The following is a 23,065-nucleotide window of genomic DNA, read 5'->3' on the forward strand; positions in this document are numbered from 1 at the left end:
AGCCCTGGAATTCTAATCTCCTTTTAAATAAATACTTCAATTCTTTTGGATTGATTTTCCTTAGTTGGTATTCCTTCCAACATTATTTTACTTCCTTCCAGTTATATATCTCCAAATGCCTAATAGATACCTTTAATTAGATATCTTGTTCACCTATCAAACATATGTCCAAAATGTGACTCATCTTTACCTACAAAGTATCCCTTTACTTAAAGTCCGTACTGTTGAGAGTACCACCATACTTCCACAATCACTGAGGCTCAAAACCTAGGTGACCTCCTCAACTCTTTGCTTGGTCTAAAAACAATATATTCACTCATTAAGTCCCATCATTTCTACCATCTAAACATTGCTCTTAGATACCTCCTCTAACACTGTCACCACACTGGCAGAGATCATATCATCTCATATATCATTTATTTCAATACTGCTATTGTTTGTCACTCTGCCACAAATCTCCCCATACTGCAGCATATCCTACACTCAGATGTAAAACTGATATCTCTAAAACACAAATCTGACCATATTCCTCCCTTATACAAAAAAATCTCTAGGCTCCCTATTACCTCCTGAATCAAATTAAAAATTCTCTGTTTGGCCTTTAAAGGCCTGGTTCCTTCCTACCTTTCCTTTTTACACCTTGCTCTAGTCTATGTACCCTGAGATCCAATGACACTGACATCCTTGCTCTTCCCTAAACATTCCATCTCTGACTACAAACCTTTTTACTTATTTTTCCCCCCAGTCTAAAACACTACCTTCTGAGCTATATCAAAAAATCTTGGCACAAAGCAAGAAGAGAGGAAAAAGTTGCCATTTGGAAGACAGTTTTGTTCCCAGATTTAGCAGGGAGGCAAGACTGTGAGAACCACAAGTCACTAAGATGATGTCTAATGCTAGACAATAATAGTATAGTTCAAATGATAATTATGGATTAAAACCCGAATTAAATCTGCTTTACTGTAAAATAAGATTCATATATTCAGTTGCAAAAGATTCCTTCAAGAATTAAAGAAACCTTAAATGGAGGAAGATTTAGTGGTGATGGTTTGGTCACACCAATATAATAAAAATAACAATCTGCCAAAGTAAAATTAATTCTTTATTGCTATATACTAATCAAATTATTAAAGAAACATTTTATAGAATTTGAAAAAATAACAGAAAAAATAAAACAATGACTAAAATGAAAAGAAAAAATATAAAAACAAATATTAGAAAGAACAAGCATAACTCAAATCAAAAGATAGAAGACAACACTCCTAAACCATCTCTTTATGGAAGTAAGAGGACCATAAGTGTTACACATTGGACATTATTTTCAGACTTTTTGGGGTTATTTTTTTTTTGAGCCAGGGAGAGTTAAGCATATTATTTTGGAAGAAAGAGAAGGATGCTACGGTGAGCTAAAAAAAATAACATATCAATAAAAACTGATTTTTAAAAAAATCTGTTCTACTAATCTTGCTCCTGAGGAGACATCAGTGGCATCCCATCTACTTCCCTTCCCTTTTCCCAGAGACAGTATAATATATTATAGGTTAAACACTTGGAAGAGGCAGCTAGGTGGCCAGTAGATGGAGTGCTGGTCCCAGAGTCCAGAAGACATGAGTTTAAATTTGGCCTCAGACACCTTCTAGGAACCCTAAATCACTTAACCTCTACCTTAATTTACTGGAGGAGGAAATGACATCATTATAAGAGGCTTATCAAGAAAACCCCAAAATGGGTCATGAAGAGTCAGACAACTGAACAATGGTTCCTATCACTCAATACAAAAACAAACTTAAGACTTCCTTCATCAGTAAACAGAAACCTTCCCGTGAATTGGTATCCATTCAAATTATAATCTTAGCTCTTTCTTTTCCTTTATTGCCAAATGTCTAGAAATAGATTCACTATGTCTCTACCTCATTAATTATTTCTCAATCCTTGCAGCCAAATGTCCATCTCTAGCATTCTACTGACAAAGCTCTCTCCATAGACACTATGACCTACTAATTTTCATATCATTTGAACAGTTTTTTCTTCCTCTATTCTTTGAATTCTACATCCCATGTCTATTGCCATCATGGTTTTTCCCATTGATTTCCCTGCCAACTCTTTCTTGGTTTTCATGCTATCTCTTTGGCCATTCTTTATTTACTCTTTTGCAGTCTCCTCATATTATTCCTGTCCCTTTAAAATGGGTATCACCTGAAGGGCAATAGTTGACTTTTATTTATTTTCTCATTACACTCTCTTTCTTGATGATCAAATACAAACTCAAAGGTTCAATAATGCAAATGATATTCAAATCTCTATCTTCACACTCAATCTTTCTCTAGAGTTTAAAATCAATATTTTCAACTACCTTTATCATATTTCTGACTGAATATATTTCAGATTCAACAAACTTATCATTTTCTTCTCAACTTGTGTTCTCTCTGCTGACCCAATGCTAATGATGGCAATGCCATTCTTCTAGTCACCCAGTTTCACAACCATGGGAACACCTATGATTCCTGAATATCCCTTGATTCTGAAATAAATAACCAACTGATTATACAAATAATCAATTGATAGGTCCTGATGATTCTATATCTGTACCTTCTATTGATTCTGTCTTTTCCTCTCAATTTTCACTGCAATTAAGTTTTTTAAGATTCTTATATCTGTCAATTAGAAAAATAATCTATTTCATTCCCAGCCCATCCTTCACAGTAATGCTTAATGTATCATACTGAACAAACCATTTCAAAAATATTTAGGAGCTATTCACCATCAAACTGAATAAACTCCTGATTCTTCTTTCAGGTCCTCCCCAAATTCATTATTAATTATATTTCTACATCTGTCTTATATTAAGTCCATGTATCTATATATTCTGGACAAATGGGACTCCTTTCATCTTGTCCTTTCCCATCTATGTGGTTTGAAAAAGCTATTGGAAATGGATTCTCATCTGTTTATATTCTTTGTTTCATTCAAGGACAGTTTAAATACAGTCTATTTCATGGAACCTTTCTAAATGTCTCCTGAAAATGATCTTCTATTCTTTAAATTTCTCATCACATTCTAGGCTTCACTTTTCCTTTGAATCAAAGTTGTCTTTGTATGTCTTTCTCTCATTATGCTTTAATTTTCCTTAAATTTAAGGAAAATAGAGTCTCTGATATATTCCCTAGCATTTAAAATAGTACAGATAATAGCATGTAACTAATGTTTAATAAATGGTCAATTAATTTGATGTTGAATCCTATACAAAACATAAATTCAAAGGCATTCATAACTTTTATCTATTTTTATTTTACCTCATAAAGTGTGTTGTATGTAGTAACAGTCACAGTATTTGTATGCAGCATCAACCTCTCTCCAAGAAGAGTAAAAAGACTGTGGGTGTGCATAATTTCAACTTTTCTCCTACAGAAGAAACAAAACCACAACGCAATTGATTTTCTGACCATAAAATAATGGAAGAAGGCATATACAAATAAATGTGCAACTTTTTGAAACATTCATCTTGTAAAAATTCATGTATATATAAATTAAATTTCAATGGAAAAATGCTATCAAACAGTCCAAACTACTATTTAAGTATTTGAATGTTAATTAATGGCTATAATACCAAAGAATGAATTTTTAAATAAGTTTTATAGATATATTTGTTTTCATTTCCTTTCTAGAAAGCCAGTACATGAAATCAAATATTTTAAAAGTCATATAGAAATAATTAGTTCCATAATAATTAACAGTATATAAAAATGTCTCACATATCAAGTATTCCACATTTATGGTACATTTATTCTACAATAAAGGTCATTCTATGCAACTCTATCAAAGTGGTAGACAAGGTAACCCAGGTCAAGGGTGAGTAATATGGGTTATAGACCTTTTTAAAGCATTTTTTCTCTTTATTTTTAGGACTGAGATCAGTCAGGAAACATTTGCTTTCACTTGGAAAGGAATCTAGTATGCTGTCCCATTTATCCCCAGAATGAACCTAAACTCAAAACTGCCAGTCTAATGGACAGAGACCTAGAAGAGACCTCAGAACATTGAGGTATACTACACTAAAGACACAATGTTTCCAGAAAAGGTCCGAATTAGCTGAGATTCTAAATCAGACAATGGCCCACAAGAGGAACTGAGAGTGGGGAAACTGACCCCAAGAAAATCCACAGTCCAGCCCACTCAGCCAAACTTTGAAGAAAACAGTGAGTAGTAAGTATCCAGATGATTTTGGACATAGTTTGGAATAAATTATCGGCACTGGCTCTCCCATATTCTAAAAAGGAAGCAGAGAGACTTACTGGGCATTACTAATTCTTGAGAATACATAGTCCCCAATTTATATATTCTGATAGTCCCCATTCACCAAGTAACTTACAAGTGTAACATTTTCAAGGGGAACCCAGAACAAGACAGGACATCTCCCTCTGGGCCTTTAGGATCATGTAGGATTCACATTATTAGAGGCCTGCATTCACAAGTATTGTGAATACAAAAGAGTCTGTATTCACAATCAAAATAGAGTTTTTGGTAGGTTACCTAGGGGTGATCAAACCAAATGACCATTAGATTTATGGAGTTAAAAGCTTCTTTAATAAACCTCTCATCTGGAGGCAGCAGTGGATAGAGCACCAGCCTTGAAGTGAAGAGGACCTGAGTTCAAATATGAACCTCAGTCATTTAATAATTACCCAGCTGTGTGACCTTGGGCAAGTCACTTAACCCCATTGTCTTGCAAAAACAAAAACAAAAAAAAAACCAAAACCAAGAAATCACTTGTCAAAATTTGAAAATAAGATTCTCTTCTAGTACTTGGTTCTAGATGCTACATATTGGATGATATGAGATCATACCATACTCTTTGCTCAGAGTTGCCCATTATGAGTTGGAAGATACCAGGAACTAAGGTTTCAAGTTCATAATCCAACAGTCTAGCTCCTCAATGAGATCAATAGGCTCTTGCCCATGAGGATATGTTTCCTGAGAAATACTGTTTTGCCTGGTTTTCGATGGCTCTATTGCAAGAGGCCTGTGAAACTGGGCTGCTTTAACAGTAGTTAATTTGTTAACAGGGAAGTTCTGGGTGACAAAAGTACTGGCAAGTTCACTCCAAATGAGCTAAGTGGCATATTACATTGTTTCTGAGAGGACCTTAAGGAAATATGGCAGTGAACTTCATCTGCACCGATTTCTGGGTAAGCAATGAAGGAAGAAAGAATGCCTCCCAAACATAGTTGCTTATGGGGCATGTCATTGCACATCAAAGAACTCAAATGGCTGTCTCTGAACAAAATAAGTAATTATGCCTTTATGAGAAAAGCAGAGGTTGAGTTAAGTAGTTTAATAACCAAATTGTATGATATGTTGTTGAAGGGACAGGTTATATGATTCCCCTAACAAAAAATGAGGCAATTACTTCTACTCAATTATGTTCTTTCTGCCAATCAAAATGCTCACCTCTAAAAGAGGCTGCATGGTTGCCAACTTATTTCACTGCTACCTCTGTCCCATACATCTCAGAGCAAATGGCTGTCTCAGATAGTACATATTTAGGTTATGGCACCACAAAGCCAATCAAGTCCACTGTGGCAGCAACTATCAGATCCTCCACAGGAAAACCCTCCCCTTCCTAATGGACCTCCTAAATCACTTAGGATTCTAATTAAAGGACCCAATTCACTGAGGAAGTCAGAGATTAGGTCTACTGCTTGACTTTCCATGTCTTATGCCATCCTCAGGCAGGTGGCATAGCTGAAAACTGGAATGAGTTCCTAAAACAATGACTTTTTCATCTTGCTCTTTCATGCTCATGACATCTGAGTCTCACGTTTAATTGTGGCAACTCTCAAAAGTAATGTGCTCAGTAAATTAATGCAAGTAGCAGGAAGAGAGAAGTCTTACTAGGAAATTTATTTCTTGGTTTTAACCTCTCAAGAAGACATTTCTGATAACAACTGGCTGCTTGTAGACATAGGTCCAATTGACCCTCTCCGCTCCTTTCTTTTTCCATCCCATAAGGAGTCACTTCATGTTTTCTGGTCACTCTGTGAGCTCTATACCCTCTGGAAAAACAACTCAAGTCCCTTACATTGGTAGATTCCTTTCCCACTCATACAGTTCAGAAAACTCCTTCCTGTTAAAAATTAGGGAAATTATGGGGGCAGAGGTGAAATATTCTGCATAATTATAGAGATTGTAAACTTCCATGGAAGAAAGGAAATACTTTAGCCAATTAGTGCTAATCCTGAATGACTGAATAAAAGTTCAAAGAAGCAGCAAAGGTAAACAAACTCATTCTTAATGAATAACAAAACCAGAAGTTATGGACAGAATCCCTCCAAAGTCTGAAAAAAAAAAGTGGAAGAGCCGAGACAAGAGACACAAAGCTAGGAAGCTTCCCAGAATTTTTCCTGACACAATTTAATTGAAGCCTCTACACAGACCTTAAAGCTAGAGATAACACCAAAAAAAAAAAAAAAAAAAGTGAAACAAGTTCTCAACTCAAAAATCCATGGAGGATCTTCAGTAAAGGCCTATCTCTTCAGTGGTAAAGGGGAAATACAGGTGGGAAAGAGGGAAAGCCAGTAAGAGCGTCTTAATCACAGCTCAGCTCAGGTCCTGGTTCAGTAAGCCAGTGTGATATCAGACCAACAAAGAGGATCACCAACCTCAGACAAAGTCCGAGCCCTGGGAAGGCTAGGGCAACAGACAGGACTGGGTTGGGAACAACTGCAGAGGCAAAGTCTGGGCATAAAGGAGGAAATAAACCTCTGTAAAGGCAACACCTTGATAAGCTTATATAAGCCAAGGACCAGATTTTGGCAACAGCACAAAAAACTTGGAACTATATTCCCTGTACCCCCAGGAGCAGAACTCAGCTTTCAAAATGAGCAAGAAAACAAAGACAACAATAAACACTAATCATGGGAAGCTACTATTCAGATAGGGAAGGCAAAAATATCATCTCAGAAAAAAAAGAAAGCAATGATAAATTACCTACATAGGAAATCTCAAAGGAGTTTATGAATCAGTCTCAAATCTAAAACTTCATGGAAGAATTTAAATAGGATTTTAAAAACCAAAGAAGAGAGGAAGAAAAATGGAAAAATGGAATGAGAGCTATGTAGGAGAATTATGAAAAATTGACTTAAGAAATCAACTCCTTTTAAAAGAAAAATGACCAACTAGAAAAAAGAATGTACTTATCAAAAATTAAAATCCACCAACTAGAAAAAATATAACTCATCAAAAAGTAAAATTAACCAACTGGAAAAGGAAACACAAAAATTAACTGAAGAAAATAAAACCTGAAAAGTTAGAATTGGACAAATGGAAACTAATGACTCCATGAGACACCAAGATTCCATCAAAGAAAACCAAAACACTGAAAAAATAGAAAGAAAAATGTACTTTTTAAGAAAAACAAATGATCTTGAAATTAGTTCAAGGAGAAATAATTGCTGGGCTACCTGAAAAAGCCTTGATTAAAAAAGGAGCCTGGAAAATATCTTTCAGGAGATTATCATGGAAAACTGCCCTAATATCCAAGAACAAGAAAATAAAATCAAAAGAATTCACAGAACACCTCTAGAAAGAGAACACCAGAATAAAAACCTCCAAAAAAATAGTATAAGCAAATTCCAGAATTCTCAACAAAGAAGAAAATAATGCAAGCAGTCAAAAAGAAGCCATTTAAATACCAAGGAAGCACAATCAGAATTACACAAGATTTATCAGCTTCAACATTAAAGGATCAGAGGACCTGGAAGATGATTTTCCTGAAGGCAAAGGACCTTAGATTATAACCAAACAAAATTACCATGTTTGGTACAAAATTCAACACATTCTTTGAGGGAAAAAGATAGACTTTCAATGAAATAGAAGACTTCCAAAATTTTCTGATAAAAAAGCCCAAAACTGAAAAATTTGATCTTCAAGATTGAAAAGATGCTTTAAAAAGGTAAACAAAGGGGGGTAAAAAGTTAATCAAGAACATTAAACCTTATACACCCCCTACAAGGGAAGATAATACATGCAATGCAAGAACTGATTTCTCTTGGATACTTAAAAGAAACATACTTAGAGAAAAGGTATGGATATAGGATGACCATGAAAATAATGAGCCTTTACCTAACTAGGGTTGAATACAGTTGCAGGAATTGTACTTAGAGGAAATAAAGTATAAATGACTCATAAAATGATGTTGATTATAAGGATTGTATTTTCTATTGGGACAAAGGGAAGGGGAGAGTACTTAGAGGATCTATACATAATTAAATCATGAAGTGACCTCACTTTACTAGATACTTTAGTTAAAGAGGGTTGTAGTATAAGAGGAACACAAGGGAGAGTGTACTTAAGGGTTGGACATGAATAGATCATGAAGTGATCTTGTTGGAGTGCTATGGCTAGAGTTGGGATAGAGGGAGAGATATTTTACTTAAGGAGGGTCATGGTGCTATGGATGGAGTACTAGAGGGATGGAAGGAGAGAATGTACATAGAGGGATTGGATATGAATAGATCATGAAGTGATTTTGCTTTGCATCATGCTCTGGCTACAATTGAAGGTAGTGTGCTTGGAGGAGGGAGCTATAAATGGTTCATGAAATGATTTTGTTTTGCATGATGCTTTGGCTCATGAGGACTGTGTGCACATGGAAGGTACTTGAAAAAAGGGTGTAGATAAATAGACCATAATTTGATGTTATTTATCTAATGGGACAGAAGAGGGAAGTATGCTTAGTGACTGAAGAGGCAATGCTGCTTATCAAACAATCAATCAATCCTTGATATTTCTATCAAGACAGATAAAAGGAATATATTTTGACAGAGGGGATGTAGCTATCTGACAAGGATACAACAGTAAAGACATAAAAAAGGATTTGGAGAAGGTTAGGCATTAAAGGATAAATAATACCACATGAAGAAACACAAAGACCTTTTAAAATAGAGGGAAAGAAGGGAAGGTGTGAACATTGAGTAAATACTATTTTCATCACATTTGGCCCAAAGAGGAAGAACACACATTCCCAATCTATCCTATCCTACATGGAGGTAGGGGGTGGGGGATCAGGGGAAAGGGGGAAGAAAGGCAAAGAAGGAACTGACAAAAGATTAAAATAAAAGTAAAGTTAAAATTGAAGAGAAAAGTTAAAGGGGAAAGAGAGTAAAACATTTTTGAGGAAGGATAAGGAGAAAGGAAAGAGAAAAAAACAAATGGATAAAGATAGCATGGAGGGAAATTAACTGTAAAACGTGAATGGGATGAACTCTCCAATAAAATGAAAGCAGAGAGAACAATGGATTAAAAACAAGAATCCATCAATATGTTGTTTACAAGAAACATCTGAAGCAGAGAATTACATACAAAGGATATGAAGTATAAATGAGTCACAAAATGATATTGATTATGAGGGTTGTATTTTCTATTGAGACAAAAGGAAGGAGAGTACTTAGAGGATTTGTATATAATTAAGCCATGAATGGATCTTACTTAGTATGATATGCTTCAGAGGAAGCAAAAAAAAAAAAAAAAAAGGACTAGCAATTCTGATCTCAAAGCAAAAGACAAAACAGATCACATTAAAAGAGATAAGGAACAAAACTACACCTTTTTAAAAGGCATCATAGGCAATGAAGTGAAATCATTATTAAACATATATGCACCAAGTGGTATAGCATCCAAATTCTTAGAGGATAGTTAAAAGACTTACAGGGAGATATAGATAGCAAAGCTATAATAGTAGGGTACCTCAACCTCCCTCTCACAGAATTAGATAAATCTAACCACAAAATAAACAAGAAGGAAGTTGAGAAGATGAAGAGAATCTTAAAAAACTTAGGATGAACCTCTGAAGAAAACTGAATGGGGATAGAAAGGAATATACCTATTTCTCTGTAGTATATGGCACCTATACCAAAACTGACCACGTAATAGACCATAAAGACCTTACAATCAATGCAGAAAGGCAGACATTTTAAATACATCCTTTTCAGATCATGATGTAATAAAAATTACCTGTAATAAATTAATTGGAAATTAAATAACCTAATTTTACTCTTTGTATACGATATGATGGAATATTTTAGAGAACACTAGAAAATTATCTTTAAAAAACTACTGAAACAACAAATTCAGCAAAGTAGCAGGATCTAAAATAAACCCACATAAATCATCAGTATTTCTATATATGAATGATAAAGCCCAAGGGTAAGAGATAGAAAGAGAAATTCCATTTAAAGTAACTACAGACAACATAAAATACTCGGAAATCTATCTCCCAAGATAAACTGTGCGAATATAATTACAAAATACTTTTCACACAAAAAAGGCAGATCTAAACAATTGAAAAAAACATCAATTGCTCATTGTTAGGCCAAGCTAATATAATAAAAATGACAACTCTACCCAAATTAAATTACTTATTCAATCCATAACAAACTATCAAATAACTATTTTATAGCAGGAAAGAAATAGTAAAAAAAATTCATTTGGAATAACAAAAGGTCAAGAACATCAAGGGAAATGAAGAACAAAAAAGCAAAGGAAGGTGGCCTAGCTGTACCATAAAGCAGCAATCATCAAAACTGCCTGGTACTGGTGGAGAAACAGAATAATGGACCAGTGGATGATAACAGATACAAAAGAAACAGTACTAAATGTCTATAGCAATCTTCTGTTTGACAAAACCAAAGACATTAGCTTCTGGGAAAATAATATGGTAAAAACTAGGCATAGAATTACATCCCACACCCTAAACCATAATGAAGCCAAAATGGGTGTAGGATTTAGACATAAAGAGCAATACCATAGTCAATAAACAGATCAAGAAATTAAGAAAAAAAGAGATCAAGAGATATATTGTTGAATCAATGGAAAGGGCATAAATTTAAAATAAAAAAGAAATAGAGAATATTATAAATTGCAAAATGGATGATTTTTGACTATATTAAATTAAAAAGATTTTGCACTAATAAAATCATGGTAGCCAAGATTAAAAGGAAAACAGAAAACTGGAAACAATTTTCACAACTAGTTTCCAATAAAGGATTCATTTCTAAAATATATAGAGAATTGATTCAAATTTATGTTTTTATGAATCATTCCCTAATTGGTAGTAAAAGGATATGAACAAGCAGTTTTCAGATGAAGAAATTAAAGCTACATATAATCATATGAAAAAAATGCTCCAAATCATAATAATTTGCATTAGAAAAATTCAAATTAAAACAAATCTGAGGTATCACCTATCAGATTGGCTAAGATGACAAAAAAGGAATATAAACTATGTTGAAAGGATATAGGAAAATTGAGACATTCATGCATTATAGATGGAGTTGTGAAATGTTTCAACCATTCTGGAGAGCAATCTAGAACTATGCCCAAAGAGCAACAAAAATGATCACTCCTTTTGATCCAGCAATACCGATACTAGGTCTATATCCAAAAGAAATCATTAAAAAATGGAAAAAATTCACACATGTACAAAAATATTTATAGCAAGTATAGGAGTGGCAAAGAATTTCAAACTGAGGGGTTGCCCAGTAATTGAAGAATTATTGAATAAGCTATGGTATATAAATGTTATGTAGTACTATTGTTCTATATGCAATCATTAGCATTCAGACTTTAGAGCAGCACTGAAAAAAATTTCATGAAGTGGGTACTGAGTCAAGAGAGCAGAACCAAAAGAACATTATATACATTAACAATAACATTGTGAGATAATCACCTATAAAGTATGCACCTTTTCTCAGCAGTTCAGAGATCAAGGACAACCCTAATAGACCTGCTATGGGCAAACCCTTTCTTCATATATATAATTATAATGTGTGTGTGTATGTATATATATATATATATATATACATACACACACACACACACACACACACACACACACACATATATATAATGACTTGTGGAATTAAATAGTTATATGTATATACATAATCATTATTTGTAGAATTAAAGTTTTATATATACATATATATTTATATGAAAGACAAGTTAGAGTTTTCTCTTTTTGAGCAATTATGGCAAACAAAAACATCATTGGCTATTCTTTACTGACAATTCTCTGCATTGCTCATGAGGCAAGGTATAAGGCTAAGAGTAACATTTTCCTTTTCATTCCTAATGCTAGCCTTCTAGACCAAAGCCTTCTGTTAATAGATCATTTAATTCATAGTTAGCTACTCTTGCATACCCCAAGATCCCTCTTTTCCATAGCTACAAATAAATTTCAGCTCGAATAAAAGGTAAACTGAGGTGGTAAGATCTGTGTGAGGAAAACATTCCTACCTTTACGAAGATTTGTTACCAACAACATCAACTGATTTTGAGCTATATTTTGATCAGTCACTATCTATATTATCAAATATGGACAGATTCCTCACAGAAACCAGGAAATCCTTTTCTTTCTCCCTGTTTCCTCTATTTCACATAAAGTTTCTTTTTAAATTTTATTCTTTCTTCTAGTTTTGTATTATTTAGGACCACTCCTAGAAAGTTGAAAGTATTAGATCACACATGAGTGGTCTCTACAGAGTGGAGAGAGTAATGTCTAGACACAAGAAATACAATCAATTAACTATTGCAATCATTTAAGGGTGACAGGTATTGAGGGCCAGGGCTATAGTAGTGGCCATATAATGGAGAATGGGAGGACATGGATAGGGAAATGAATGAATGGATGAATGATTTATTAAGAACTGTGCTCAGCACTAGAGATACAAATAGTAAAACAGACAATCCCTGCTCTCAAGGAAATCATTGCAATTGGAGAGACAACTTAAATGGAAGATTTCAGAAACAAGCCATGTAGAAACATCCCATGATCCTTACTATGCTGGGCAAAATGGAGTAGACTCTTCTTTAATGTCATTTCCAATGATAAAAGCATCATATCAATTTCTCATGCTGAAAAATTTAGCAGTGCCAAAAACTTTGGAGTCAAGAACTTTCTTTTCTTTATCTTCAATGGATTGTAAATATATTGATTTAGCTACCATCAAGTCAACTACCATAATGAAATATACATCATGACAAACAAGGAAATATCATTCATCTCTTCTTAATATTAGCAACTTGTCACTTGAGCAAAAAATGCTCACTCACATAACTGAGGTCTATGAACAGTCACATTTTCCAATTATCCTGAGTGAAAGATGGAATGATGTAAGTAACATATTATAGTTTCTTACAAAAAAAGGTCACAAATTAAAAACAAAGCATTTTATAGAATTTACTACCAAAAACTATAAAACTGCTTTTCCTTAAATTCTTTCTCCCTGTATCATGGAAGTCAACTCATTCTCTTTGGCCATGATAGATTTTCTCTTAGTATGGATGATACCTGGATTAGTATCTTCAAGGAAACACACCAGATATGCTTCATTGGCTCTTGAAGGACACTCCCAGCAGCACTCTGAAACTCAAAGTGTGTTTCTGAAGTCCTAAGAAATTTTGCTTGTCAGTCAGTGGAAAGAAGGCTACCTGATCAAACGCTCTATGGAATTCTGGTAAGGGCAGCTTTCACAAAAGACCACAATCCCAGGCCAGTAAAGATTTGGCTATGCTGCCAGAATTCCTCTTTGGGCAGTCTTTTATTGGCAATGGGCTTGCCGACCAATGGATGTATGACTAGTTTGCTTTGTCATTTCTTACTAAATGACCAGTTGATATTTCCTCCACTGAATTCACTACTGGCACTGCTTCTGTCTATTCCTCTGCCTTATTCATATTACCAGGGTTGGGAAATCTTCCTACTCTGTTTAGTGACCTAAATGATCTAAGTTCCTTTAGATTAATGGAACTTTTGAAGTAAGTTTCCTTCGCATTCTTCATTGCAGCTTCTGAATGGGTTGATAAACCCCCTTTCTAAATAGCCTTTCAAGTCATCAGCCATTATCCTGGCAAGCAATCCCTTAAAGAGATATAGTCTTGCAACTTCTCCTGCAGTTAGTACAGTCATATCTATTGAGAATTCAGAATAATGCAAGAGTGTTTTAAGGGACAAAATTGGGAAGAAGAGGGTAATAAAGGTTCCCTCTATATTCTCAATAAAAAAGGAGATGTCTTTTTTGCTGAAAGGGAGAGGGAAAAAAAATTTGGCTATAGATTTTGAAGAGAGAAAGTTTAGAACAACCTCTAGAATAGAAAGTGGAAAGAAGAGAAGAATATAATAAGTTGGTGTAGTTGACTAGAGAAATCCAATAGTTTAGAGTTTAATAGGACTCAATGAAGTTTTTAAAGTAGAAGAATAACATTATCAGAGTTAATCATTGGGGAAATTACTTGAACAATGTTTTAAAGGCTGAATTTAAAAACATCTGGTTTGGAATTAAGCAAGGCGGTTATCAAATTCTAACTAAAAATCAAGGTAAAAAGAAAGGAAGGTTGGTATAGAACAGTGGGAATTAAAAGGAAAGGGCAGAAGAGGGTTACTGAAAGACACAGGACTGACAAAACTTTGCAAGTGATGGATGTGAAGAATAAGAGAAGCGTGAACATATAGGTGTAAGTGACAGTTTGAAGGCGAAAGAGCATTCCAGTTATGTATATGTTAAATTTGAAGTATCAACTAATTATTCAGGTAGATACCCTTAACAGCCAAATGGCAATAAGAAAATGGAGTTCTGGAGAAAAGTTGAGAGGAAAAATACAAACTTAACAACCATCGTGATAGAAGTTAATTTATGAAAGCCATGATAACAGATGAGTGCCACAGAAGAGAGTTCAGAGACAAAAGAGAAGAGGTTCAAGGTAGGAATAAAATACAAGAAGAGGAAAAGCAAAAGTGAAAAAAGGAATGGTCAAGAACATTCTAGGACTATGATAATGGAGTAGACAGTCAAGACAATGAAGGGAAATATATCAGGAAGGGATTAACAGTTGTGTCAAATGCCACAGTGAATATGGGAAATTGAATGAAGAAACCTTTTGATTTAGTGACAGAGAGATTGTCAGTCCCCTAGAAGAAAGATATTTCAACAGCATGCAAATATTTTATCATTAAAAATAAACAATGAAATTTTAAAAATCATATTTTAAACATCCATGACCCTTAAAATTAGGAAGTCAGTTCAAATTTTAAAATCATTACAATTATTTTTTATTTCTCACAAAGCAGTCACCATGTTCCTTTTATTGTATGACTTTGACTCATTTAGATTTAAAAAGAACTATTCCCATTTGATATTCCTATAATTTACTTTAAAAAATAACTTACTTGTGACCCAAGTGTTTGAGAAAGTATCCTAATACCTTCAGAGCTTGAACCCAAATACTTTCACTTTTGGAAGCCAACAATTTGTAGATCACTCTAAGAAGAAACAAAATATTCATAGTATTAATTATCTGCTAAGAACATTCTTTTATTGTCTGCATCCTAAGAAAAAAACAAAAAACTGAAGTTTCACTCATTATTTCTATGGAAATTATGACAATGGGAAACTGCATTAGCTTATCTTTAATATTTTTAATTTTTATTCTAAAGGAATATAAATAACAAGAACATTTCCAAATGGAAATATGAATCTCAATTTCATGGCACTTGTTTTTCTAAAGTATATAGTAATATCCACATAATACTTCAGAGTTCTTTTTTCCTGACATCACTATCACTAACTCCTCTCTCCATCATTTTGTCCAAAGTTAAAAAACAGAAGGACAAAAAAATAAAATGAAATCAACCTCCTAACATATAAGTATAAACAAGTTCAATAGAGCAATGTAACGACCATGTCCAAAATGTCTTCTTAAGCTATATAGTTCCTCACTTCTCTCAATAAACAGAAAGCATGTTTTATCATAAGTTCTCAGGAAACTTAATTGATTATTGCATTGATTAGAGTTCTTAAATTATGCAGTTATTTTCATTAAATGTTGTCTTTGTATAAAATATTCTCCTATTTCTCCTCATTTCAATGTGCTTCAATATATTCAATGTATATATCATTACTTTTGGAATCATCTCTTTCATCATTTCCTACAGTGCAAAAATATTATATTCAAAAATAATTTTTGTTCATTCATATCTCAATCGAAAGATACTCTTAGGTTACAATTCTTTCCTTTTTCTTCTTTCTTTTGATTCCCTCCTAGAGATGAGGAATTTTGTTCTGCCTAAGACTACTCCCCAACTAATATTATTCTCTCTTCTCTTCTCCACCTCTGCTCTTTGGAAACAAAGAGCTTATGACTATTTGACTATTCCCAACCTGGTCATACCTACTTCTTAACCTACACTCTATCCTCACTTATTTTTTTCATTTTTAGGTATTTCTATTCCAAAATATGTATTCATTACTCCTTTGTTTAGTTCAAATGACAATAAAGTACAACCAATGTCCATTTTCCCCACACTTTCTTGTTTTAACAGTCTCCTTTAACACTCTTCCTAATTATGAGAAGTAGCAAATTACAAGCCCTTTTCTTCCACCTTTTTTATAACTTAATATACATGTAACTTAATATGATGCATCTCTATTGGAGACAAACTCCTTGATGACAGAAATGCAGTTTTGCCAATGTCTAATGTCTAGCACTTTGTTCTATACAAAGTAGGTATTAAAAACATTTCATTGTTGGTCATTTAGTCCGTTTAGGAGATTTCATAGATGCTTTACTTAATCCCTAGTTTTTCTAAATTCCATCTTGGTGTGAATTGCATTATTTCAAAATTGGAAATGATCTAAAAAGTCATTAGGGTTACTTCACAAATGAACAACCAACAAGTTTTTATTACTGCCTAGGATGTAGCTACTCAGCAATACAGTTCAGGATGAAAAATGCTATTCAGCTCCAGAGAAAGAACTGCTTAGAATCTGAAAGCAGACTAAAACATACTTTTTTAAATCATTTTTCTTGAGTTTATTTAATTTTCTTTCACAAAATGACTAATATGTCAGTGTATTTCGCATGATTACACATATATAACATATCAAAGTGCTTGTCTTAAAGAAGTTAGAGGGTAAAAAAGGGAGAAAAAGAATTTGGAACTAAAAATATTTTTAAAAACATTAAAAATTTTCATTTAACTTAAAAAATAAAATATTTGAAAATAAATTTTTAAAAAATTAAATGCTGGGGCAGATAGGTGGCACAGTGAATAGAGGACTCCTGAGTTCAAATCTGATCTTGGACACTTGATCCTTACTAGTTGTGACCTTGTGAAAGTCACTTATAACCCGACTGCCTTGTAAAAAATGAAAATAAAAAGAAAAGGAAAAATATAAAAGAAAAAGAAAAAAAATGAAGTGCCTAGTATGTGCTGGCTAGAGGTAGTGATGAGTACTAAGAACACAATATCTAAAACTGCGTAGACCTGCTAGTTGGTATGTGGGAGATGATATGCATATGAATAGGTATATATATACAGAATAGATTTGAAAGGTATATCTCTCAGAGAACAACAGACCAGTTAGAGGGATTACAAAAGGCCTCCTGCAGAAAAAAAAAAAACCATTTACACTCTAACTTAATTTTTTTTTTGGAAAAGCTTTAATTTTTCTTCTTGCCTATTTTCTCAAGACAGGAAAGGAAACAAGTTGTTTTTTTTAACAAAATATGAAAAACCAAGCAAAATAAATTCCTAAATTGCTCAACTTCAAAAATTTCTCATTCTGCATCTTGAAGTCATCATCTGGATTTCAGGAGGTAGGAAGAATACAACCTCATCAGTTTTCAAAGAATTCTAGTTGGTCATTATTTTTTGCTTTTAAATTTTATTTAAGGCAATGGGTTTAAGTGACTTGCCCAAGGTCACACAGCTAGGTAATTATTACGTGTCTGAGGCTAGATTTGAACTCAGGTCCTTCTGACTCCAGGGCCAGTGCACTCTCCACAACAGCATCCAACCACCCCTCTAGTTGGTCATTATACATTATTCAGTTTTTAAATCTTTCAAAGTTGTTTAGAGTTACCAAGTACATTTTATTGTATAAACTGTTTTCCTGCTTCTGCTCATTTAATACATAACTATTCATATAAGTATTTCCAGATTTCTCTGAAATCCTCCCTCCATTTCAACATTTCTGTTGCCACAACAGAATTATTACATGTGTGTGTGTATATATATATATATATGTGTGTGTATATATATATATACACATATATATATATATCATAATTTGTTCAGTCATTCCCCAATAGATGTACAACTAATTAGTTTCCAGTTCTTTGTCCCTACAAAAAGAGCAGAAGTAAATTTTCTTGTACACATAGGCAGTCATGGGATTAAAATAAATTAACAACTGGTTTACTGCCCTCATGACTGTTTTAACTATACAAAAAGATACCAAAAGGTAGTGTAATATTTCATGCATTTAAAACTCAAATTTAACACTCAAAATACCCAATAAAAGAGGTACATAAAACTACATGATGTTATTTTACTCACAGTAAGCAAATATATCCTTAGGGAGCAAAAGCAGTCCATGTTGTAACAAATGCAGAACCTAAACTCATTCTACCTATTCTAATTCTTTTTTTCTTTTACTTCCAAGGTTTCTGAAATGGGAGATAAAATGACCCTTGAAATCTATATTTCTAGTGGTTCATTATGACTCAGTTTCCTTTTGCTTTAATCATTTGGGGAACACCAGTGTATTCATAATATCCCAAGGGAATTTTGGGTGTAACACAAAGCAGAAACAAATGACAACTTGTCATCCACTGGTTGTTTGGCAATTTTTCTCTTTACATTATATATTTGTTTACTGAAGAAACAAAAATGAGGGAATTAAAATGTAGTAGCTAATCAAAGGATTAATGAGTTTTAAGAAATGAATAAATAATTATTACAAGCATAGTTTCGTCAATTTTTTTCATATTTGAACATTACTAGAAAACACTGTGGGGCAGATGAACATTAAAAAAAAAGTAAGGGATATAAATTTGTGATTTCTACAGTGCGCCATTGCCCAGGTGCCCACCTGAGTGAGAACTCTAATTACTAGTACGATTTTAACTGTTGCAATTTAACTGCCAAACTCAACATAAAATTAGCTATCAGTTCTGCTAAACTGGTACAAACAAGTTGAATTCCACCATTATATATTGGTCCTTTTATCCTTCTTTTATCTCTTTGAGGTACAGACCTAGTATTCCTGAGTCAAGGGGTATTTATTCAGCAACTCTGAGATATAATTTCAAATATATTTCGAGAATATCTGGTCTAATTCACAGATTTATTAACAGTGTTTCTGAGTTGAGTCTTGTCATGGGGGACAGTTATTACAATAATCTGAAGAAAGAAACACAAGTTTTGGATTATGTAAGCCAAGAAAAGTAAGTTCTATATCAAGAAGATTCTTAAATTCTCTGAGATGTGGGATTCTTTCCAATACTAAATATCACTAGAAAGCTTAATTTTACCATTATCTCTCCTCTAAAAATTGACATTACATTTATTCACATTAGTTCATCTTTAAATCTTTTTTCCTGACTTGCCTCCTCCTAACCGTATCAAATTTAATGAATACTTTTATTTTCCCAAGATCCTACATATTTTTAAATACTTCTCAATTTATTATTTCACTAATAAACACTTTTAGTCTGCTCCATTCCACTCCATATGAATTAAAAGGTATGCCCATACTTTATTATTTCAGTTGCCTCATCTGGAAAAGTAAGTCAATCAGACAATTACTTTTCTGTGTAGCTCTGCAAATACTCAATTTTGATGCTTAAAGATATTATCTCACCGTATTCCATTTCTTTGATCAAAGGCAGGTATCATTGAGGCTGGATGTTCTGACATCAGAGCCACTAATAACTGCAACACATCATGTATGTTTTCATCCTACAAGGAAGGATCAGCAATAGTTTACATGTCAAATTTAGTTATATGATAAATTGTAAAATTAAGAATGCAAATAATACCCATAAAATTTACCTCATGCATTGTTAGCAAATAATTTAATATGCTCTGAAGTTCATCTTCCTTGACCCCTCGATCCTAATAAAAAAAGGTATTTTTTTGTTAAGTAAAATAAGAAATATTTACCAATTAAGAAAACAATAGAATAACTACAATGTAGAAGAACACAAATTATAGCCAAATGGCAATTCTGTTATAGACTTTAAAACTGTTTCTTACTTCACAGAGTAAAATAGCTCCAACATTATAAACCTTACATATAACTAAATTTAAGAAAATCCAAAACCAAAATATCACATTTAAATGGTAAAAAATATCACTATAGTGTGATGACAGCCACAATCAAATGTCTGTTCACTTTTAGGCAACTTATGATTACATTCAAATTACATTTTTCTATTCACTATTTGTCAATGAAGTTATAACCTATAACATATATGTTCAATTATTATGTTTACAATGGCACTTTTTTTTTAACTATTCAACATATCTACTCCCTGGGAAAATTTGTTTTTTTTAGGTTTTTTTGCAAGCAAACGGGGTTAAGTGGCTTGCCCAAGGCCACACAGCTAAGTAATTATTAAGCGTCTGAGACCAGATTTGAACCCAAGTACTCCTGCCTCCAGGGCCAGTGCTTTATCCACTATACCACCTAGCCGCCCCAAAAATTATTTTCTTAAAGAAAATATGAGAAATATTAAGTTTTACAAAAGTCAAGTACCATTTATATAATTTTGATAAAACTAAAACATTTCTAGTAGGTTATTTTTTTATCATCATGATAAAGATTTATAAGTATCTCAGATATTAAGATGTAAAAATTATAATTTCTCAAAAACAAAAAAACCCCGATGAATCATGCTTACCTTTAATATTAGCTGCTTCAAAAAAAGCAGCATAAATGCCCTTAATGATATAATTTCTTTTTGTGAGGGTCGGGGACCATCTAGAATAAAACACAAGCAATATTATTTTATATTATCTTTATGCAATTCTCTTAAAGAATATCAGATTTTTCTGTGCTTCAGAGATCATATACCAAGGTTGCCTATAAAATGCACTATATAATATGAATAAGGGTTTTCTAGGGGAAATTTCAACTCTGGTGATAAAGGAAACTTTAAAAACATTGGAAATACTTTCATTAAGTGTGTGAAAATGGGTTTAAATTTTCTCTATCTAGCTGTAAGAATTTCTCCAAATTTGCTGTATCTTGTAAGATAGATATCAGATCTAGAAGAATGAGATTTAAGAGGATAACTATAGTATTTCAAACTAAAAATACTTCAAGATCAAAACAGTTTAGAAAATTTTATTGTATATTTTTACAATAACATCATCAAATCCAACTTTTTAACTTTTCATGTTTTATCAACTTGAAATTATTAATGGGCAGTGACCCCTCAGATTATGAACAGATGGTACTAAGGAGAACAAAGAAAATACATTTTAATTTAAAAATCATTTTCAGTTTTCAATAATTCCACTCATGGGGGAGGGCAGTTGCAAAGTGGTTAAATGACTGGCCCAAGGTCACACAGGTAGGTAATTATTAAGTGTCTGAGGCTGAATTTAAACTCAATTCCTCTGACTCCAGGATCAGTGTTCTATCCGCTATGCCACTTAATTGCTCCCTTTTCAAAGATTCTCAATGGAAAAATTCAACCAAAGGAAACTTACTTCAAAAGTTCCATTAATCTAAAGGAACTTAGATCATTAATAAAAGCATTACTCAAAAAAGGAATCCCCTTTAAAATATGAAAACTGATATAAGGCTTTCAATGATTAGGAGTACACTAATTTGGTAAATTAGCTCATTTTATTATCTAGACAAAGCTAACTTGAGAAGCTCTTGGATTTTTTTTTCTTAACTGAGGTTAAATCAAACTCCTTCAAGTTTATTCCAACATTATTCCAACAACTGTATTATGGTGTTGAGCAGAAAAAAAAATATATTCCCTTGTCTACATCATAGTCCTTTAAAAACCTAAACAGTTATCTCCTTTTTTAAAAGTTTTAATTTTTTTCAATAAACCTTTTTTTTCTTTCCTATGTACTGAAAGGAAATATAATATGCATAGTCAAGCAACACAAATTCTAAAACTGGCCCTGTCCAAAATTTTCACCCCAAATTCATAAAGGTTTAGAAACACTGATCAATGCAATGAGCAACCACAATTCCAGAACTTTTGAAAGCCTTTCTTCTAACTAACTACATCAGTTTATTTAAATGCTAATTCTTGAAAAGAATGCTGTCTAAAATTCTCAGAATCCTGCTTGATCTTCTTTGGACATTCTCCAATTTGTTTATTTTGTTGCAAAAACAAACAATCCATAATTAAACATAACATACTAGATTTAATCAGCAAAGAAGAATTTATTAAGCATATACTATGTGCCAAGCACTGTGCTTTAACCCCAGGGAAACCAAGAAAAGTAAAAAATCCAAATTCTTCCTCAAAAACTTTGCATTATAATTGGGTAAAATAAAAATGCAAATAACGATGTCCTAAGCTTTTACATACAGGATAAATTGGGAATAATCCCAAAAGAAGACTTCAAAATTAAGCAGAACTAAGAAAGGCTTTTTGCATAAATTGAGATTTAAGCTAAATTTTGAAAGAAAGTATGGATACTGAGACATGGAGATAAGAAGACAGAGTATTTCGTGCATGAGGATCAACCAATGAAAATGCCCAATCAGGAGATGTTATAACATCTTTTTGAAATTTTATTTAATTTTTCCAATTATAAGCAAAGGCAGTTTTTATTTATCCATTTCCAAGTTTATGAGTTTCACGTTTTTCTATCACTCTCCCTACTCTGCCCATCCCAATGCCAGCAAATAAACTGGTAAAAGTTGCACATGTAAAATTGTGTTTAAAATAATTCCATACCATATTTGTCATGTTGTGGAAGAAAAATTAGAACTTGGGGGGGGGGGGGCGGCATGACAAGGAAAAAGCATAAAAGATGTTAAAAAAGGTAAAAACATAGTCATCAAAAGAATAACCCGTCCTGAAAGGGATCCAAAATGAAAACACCAAGAACACTGTGATCCAACTTCAGAATTATCAGATCAGGGGAAAAAATCCTTCAAGTGGCCAGAAACAAGCAATTCAAATAACAAGGAGCCAAAGTCAGCATTATATAAGACCCAGCTGCATCAACATCAAGGAATCAAAGGGC

General features: G+C 33.1%; 1 protein-coding gene across 7 annotated transcripts in view; it reads right to left on the reverse strand.

The window, feature by feature from the left end:
• NBEA (neurobeachin) overlaps positions 1 to 23,065 on the reverse strand; it is a 796,125-nt gene that overhangs the window by 600,086 nt on the left and 172,974 nt on the right. For all 7 annotated transcript variants that reach the window (XM_074216034.1, XM_074216037.1, XM_074216036.1 and 4 more), the window contains 5 exons: positions 20,743 to 20,822; positions 19,892 to 19,954; positions 19,701 to 19,798; positions 15,224 to 15,316; positions 3,294 to 3,402 (listed from right to left, as the gene is read on the reverse strand). In XM_074216034.1, the coding sequence (XP_074072135.1) occupies positions 3,294 to 3,402; positions 15,224 to 15,316; positions 19,701 to 19,798; positions 19,892 to 19,954; positions 20,743 to 20,822 (443 nt within the window). The remainder of the gene's footprint in view (positions 1 to 3,293; positions 3,403 to 15,223; positions 15,317 to 19,700; positions 19,799 to 19,891; positions 19,955 to 20,742; positions 20,823 to 23,065) is intronic.

The sequence above is a fragment of the Macrotis lagotis genome, chromosome 1 (genome assembly GCF_037893015.1).
Source record: "Macrotis lagotis isolate mMagLag1 chromosome 1, bilby.v1.9.chrom.fasta, whole genome shotgun sequence".
In the NCBI taxonomy this organism is placed as follows: Eukaryota; Metazoa; Chordata; class Mammalia; order Peramelemorphia; family Peramelidae; genus Macrotis; species Macrotis lagotis.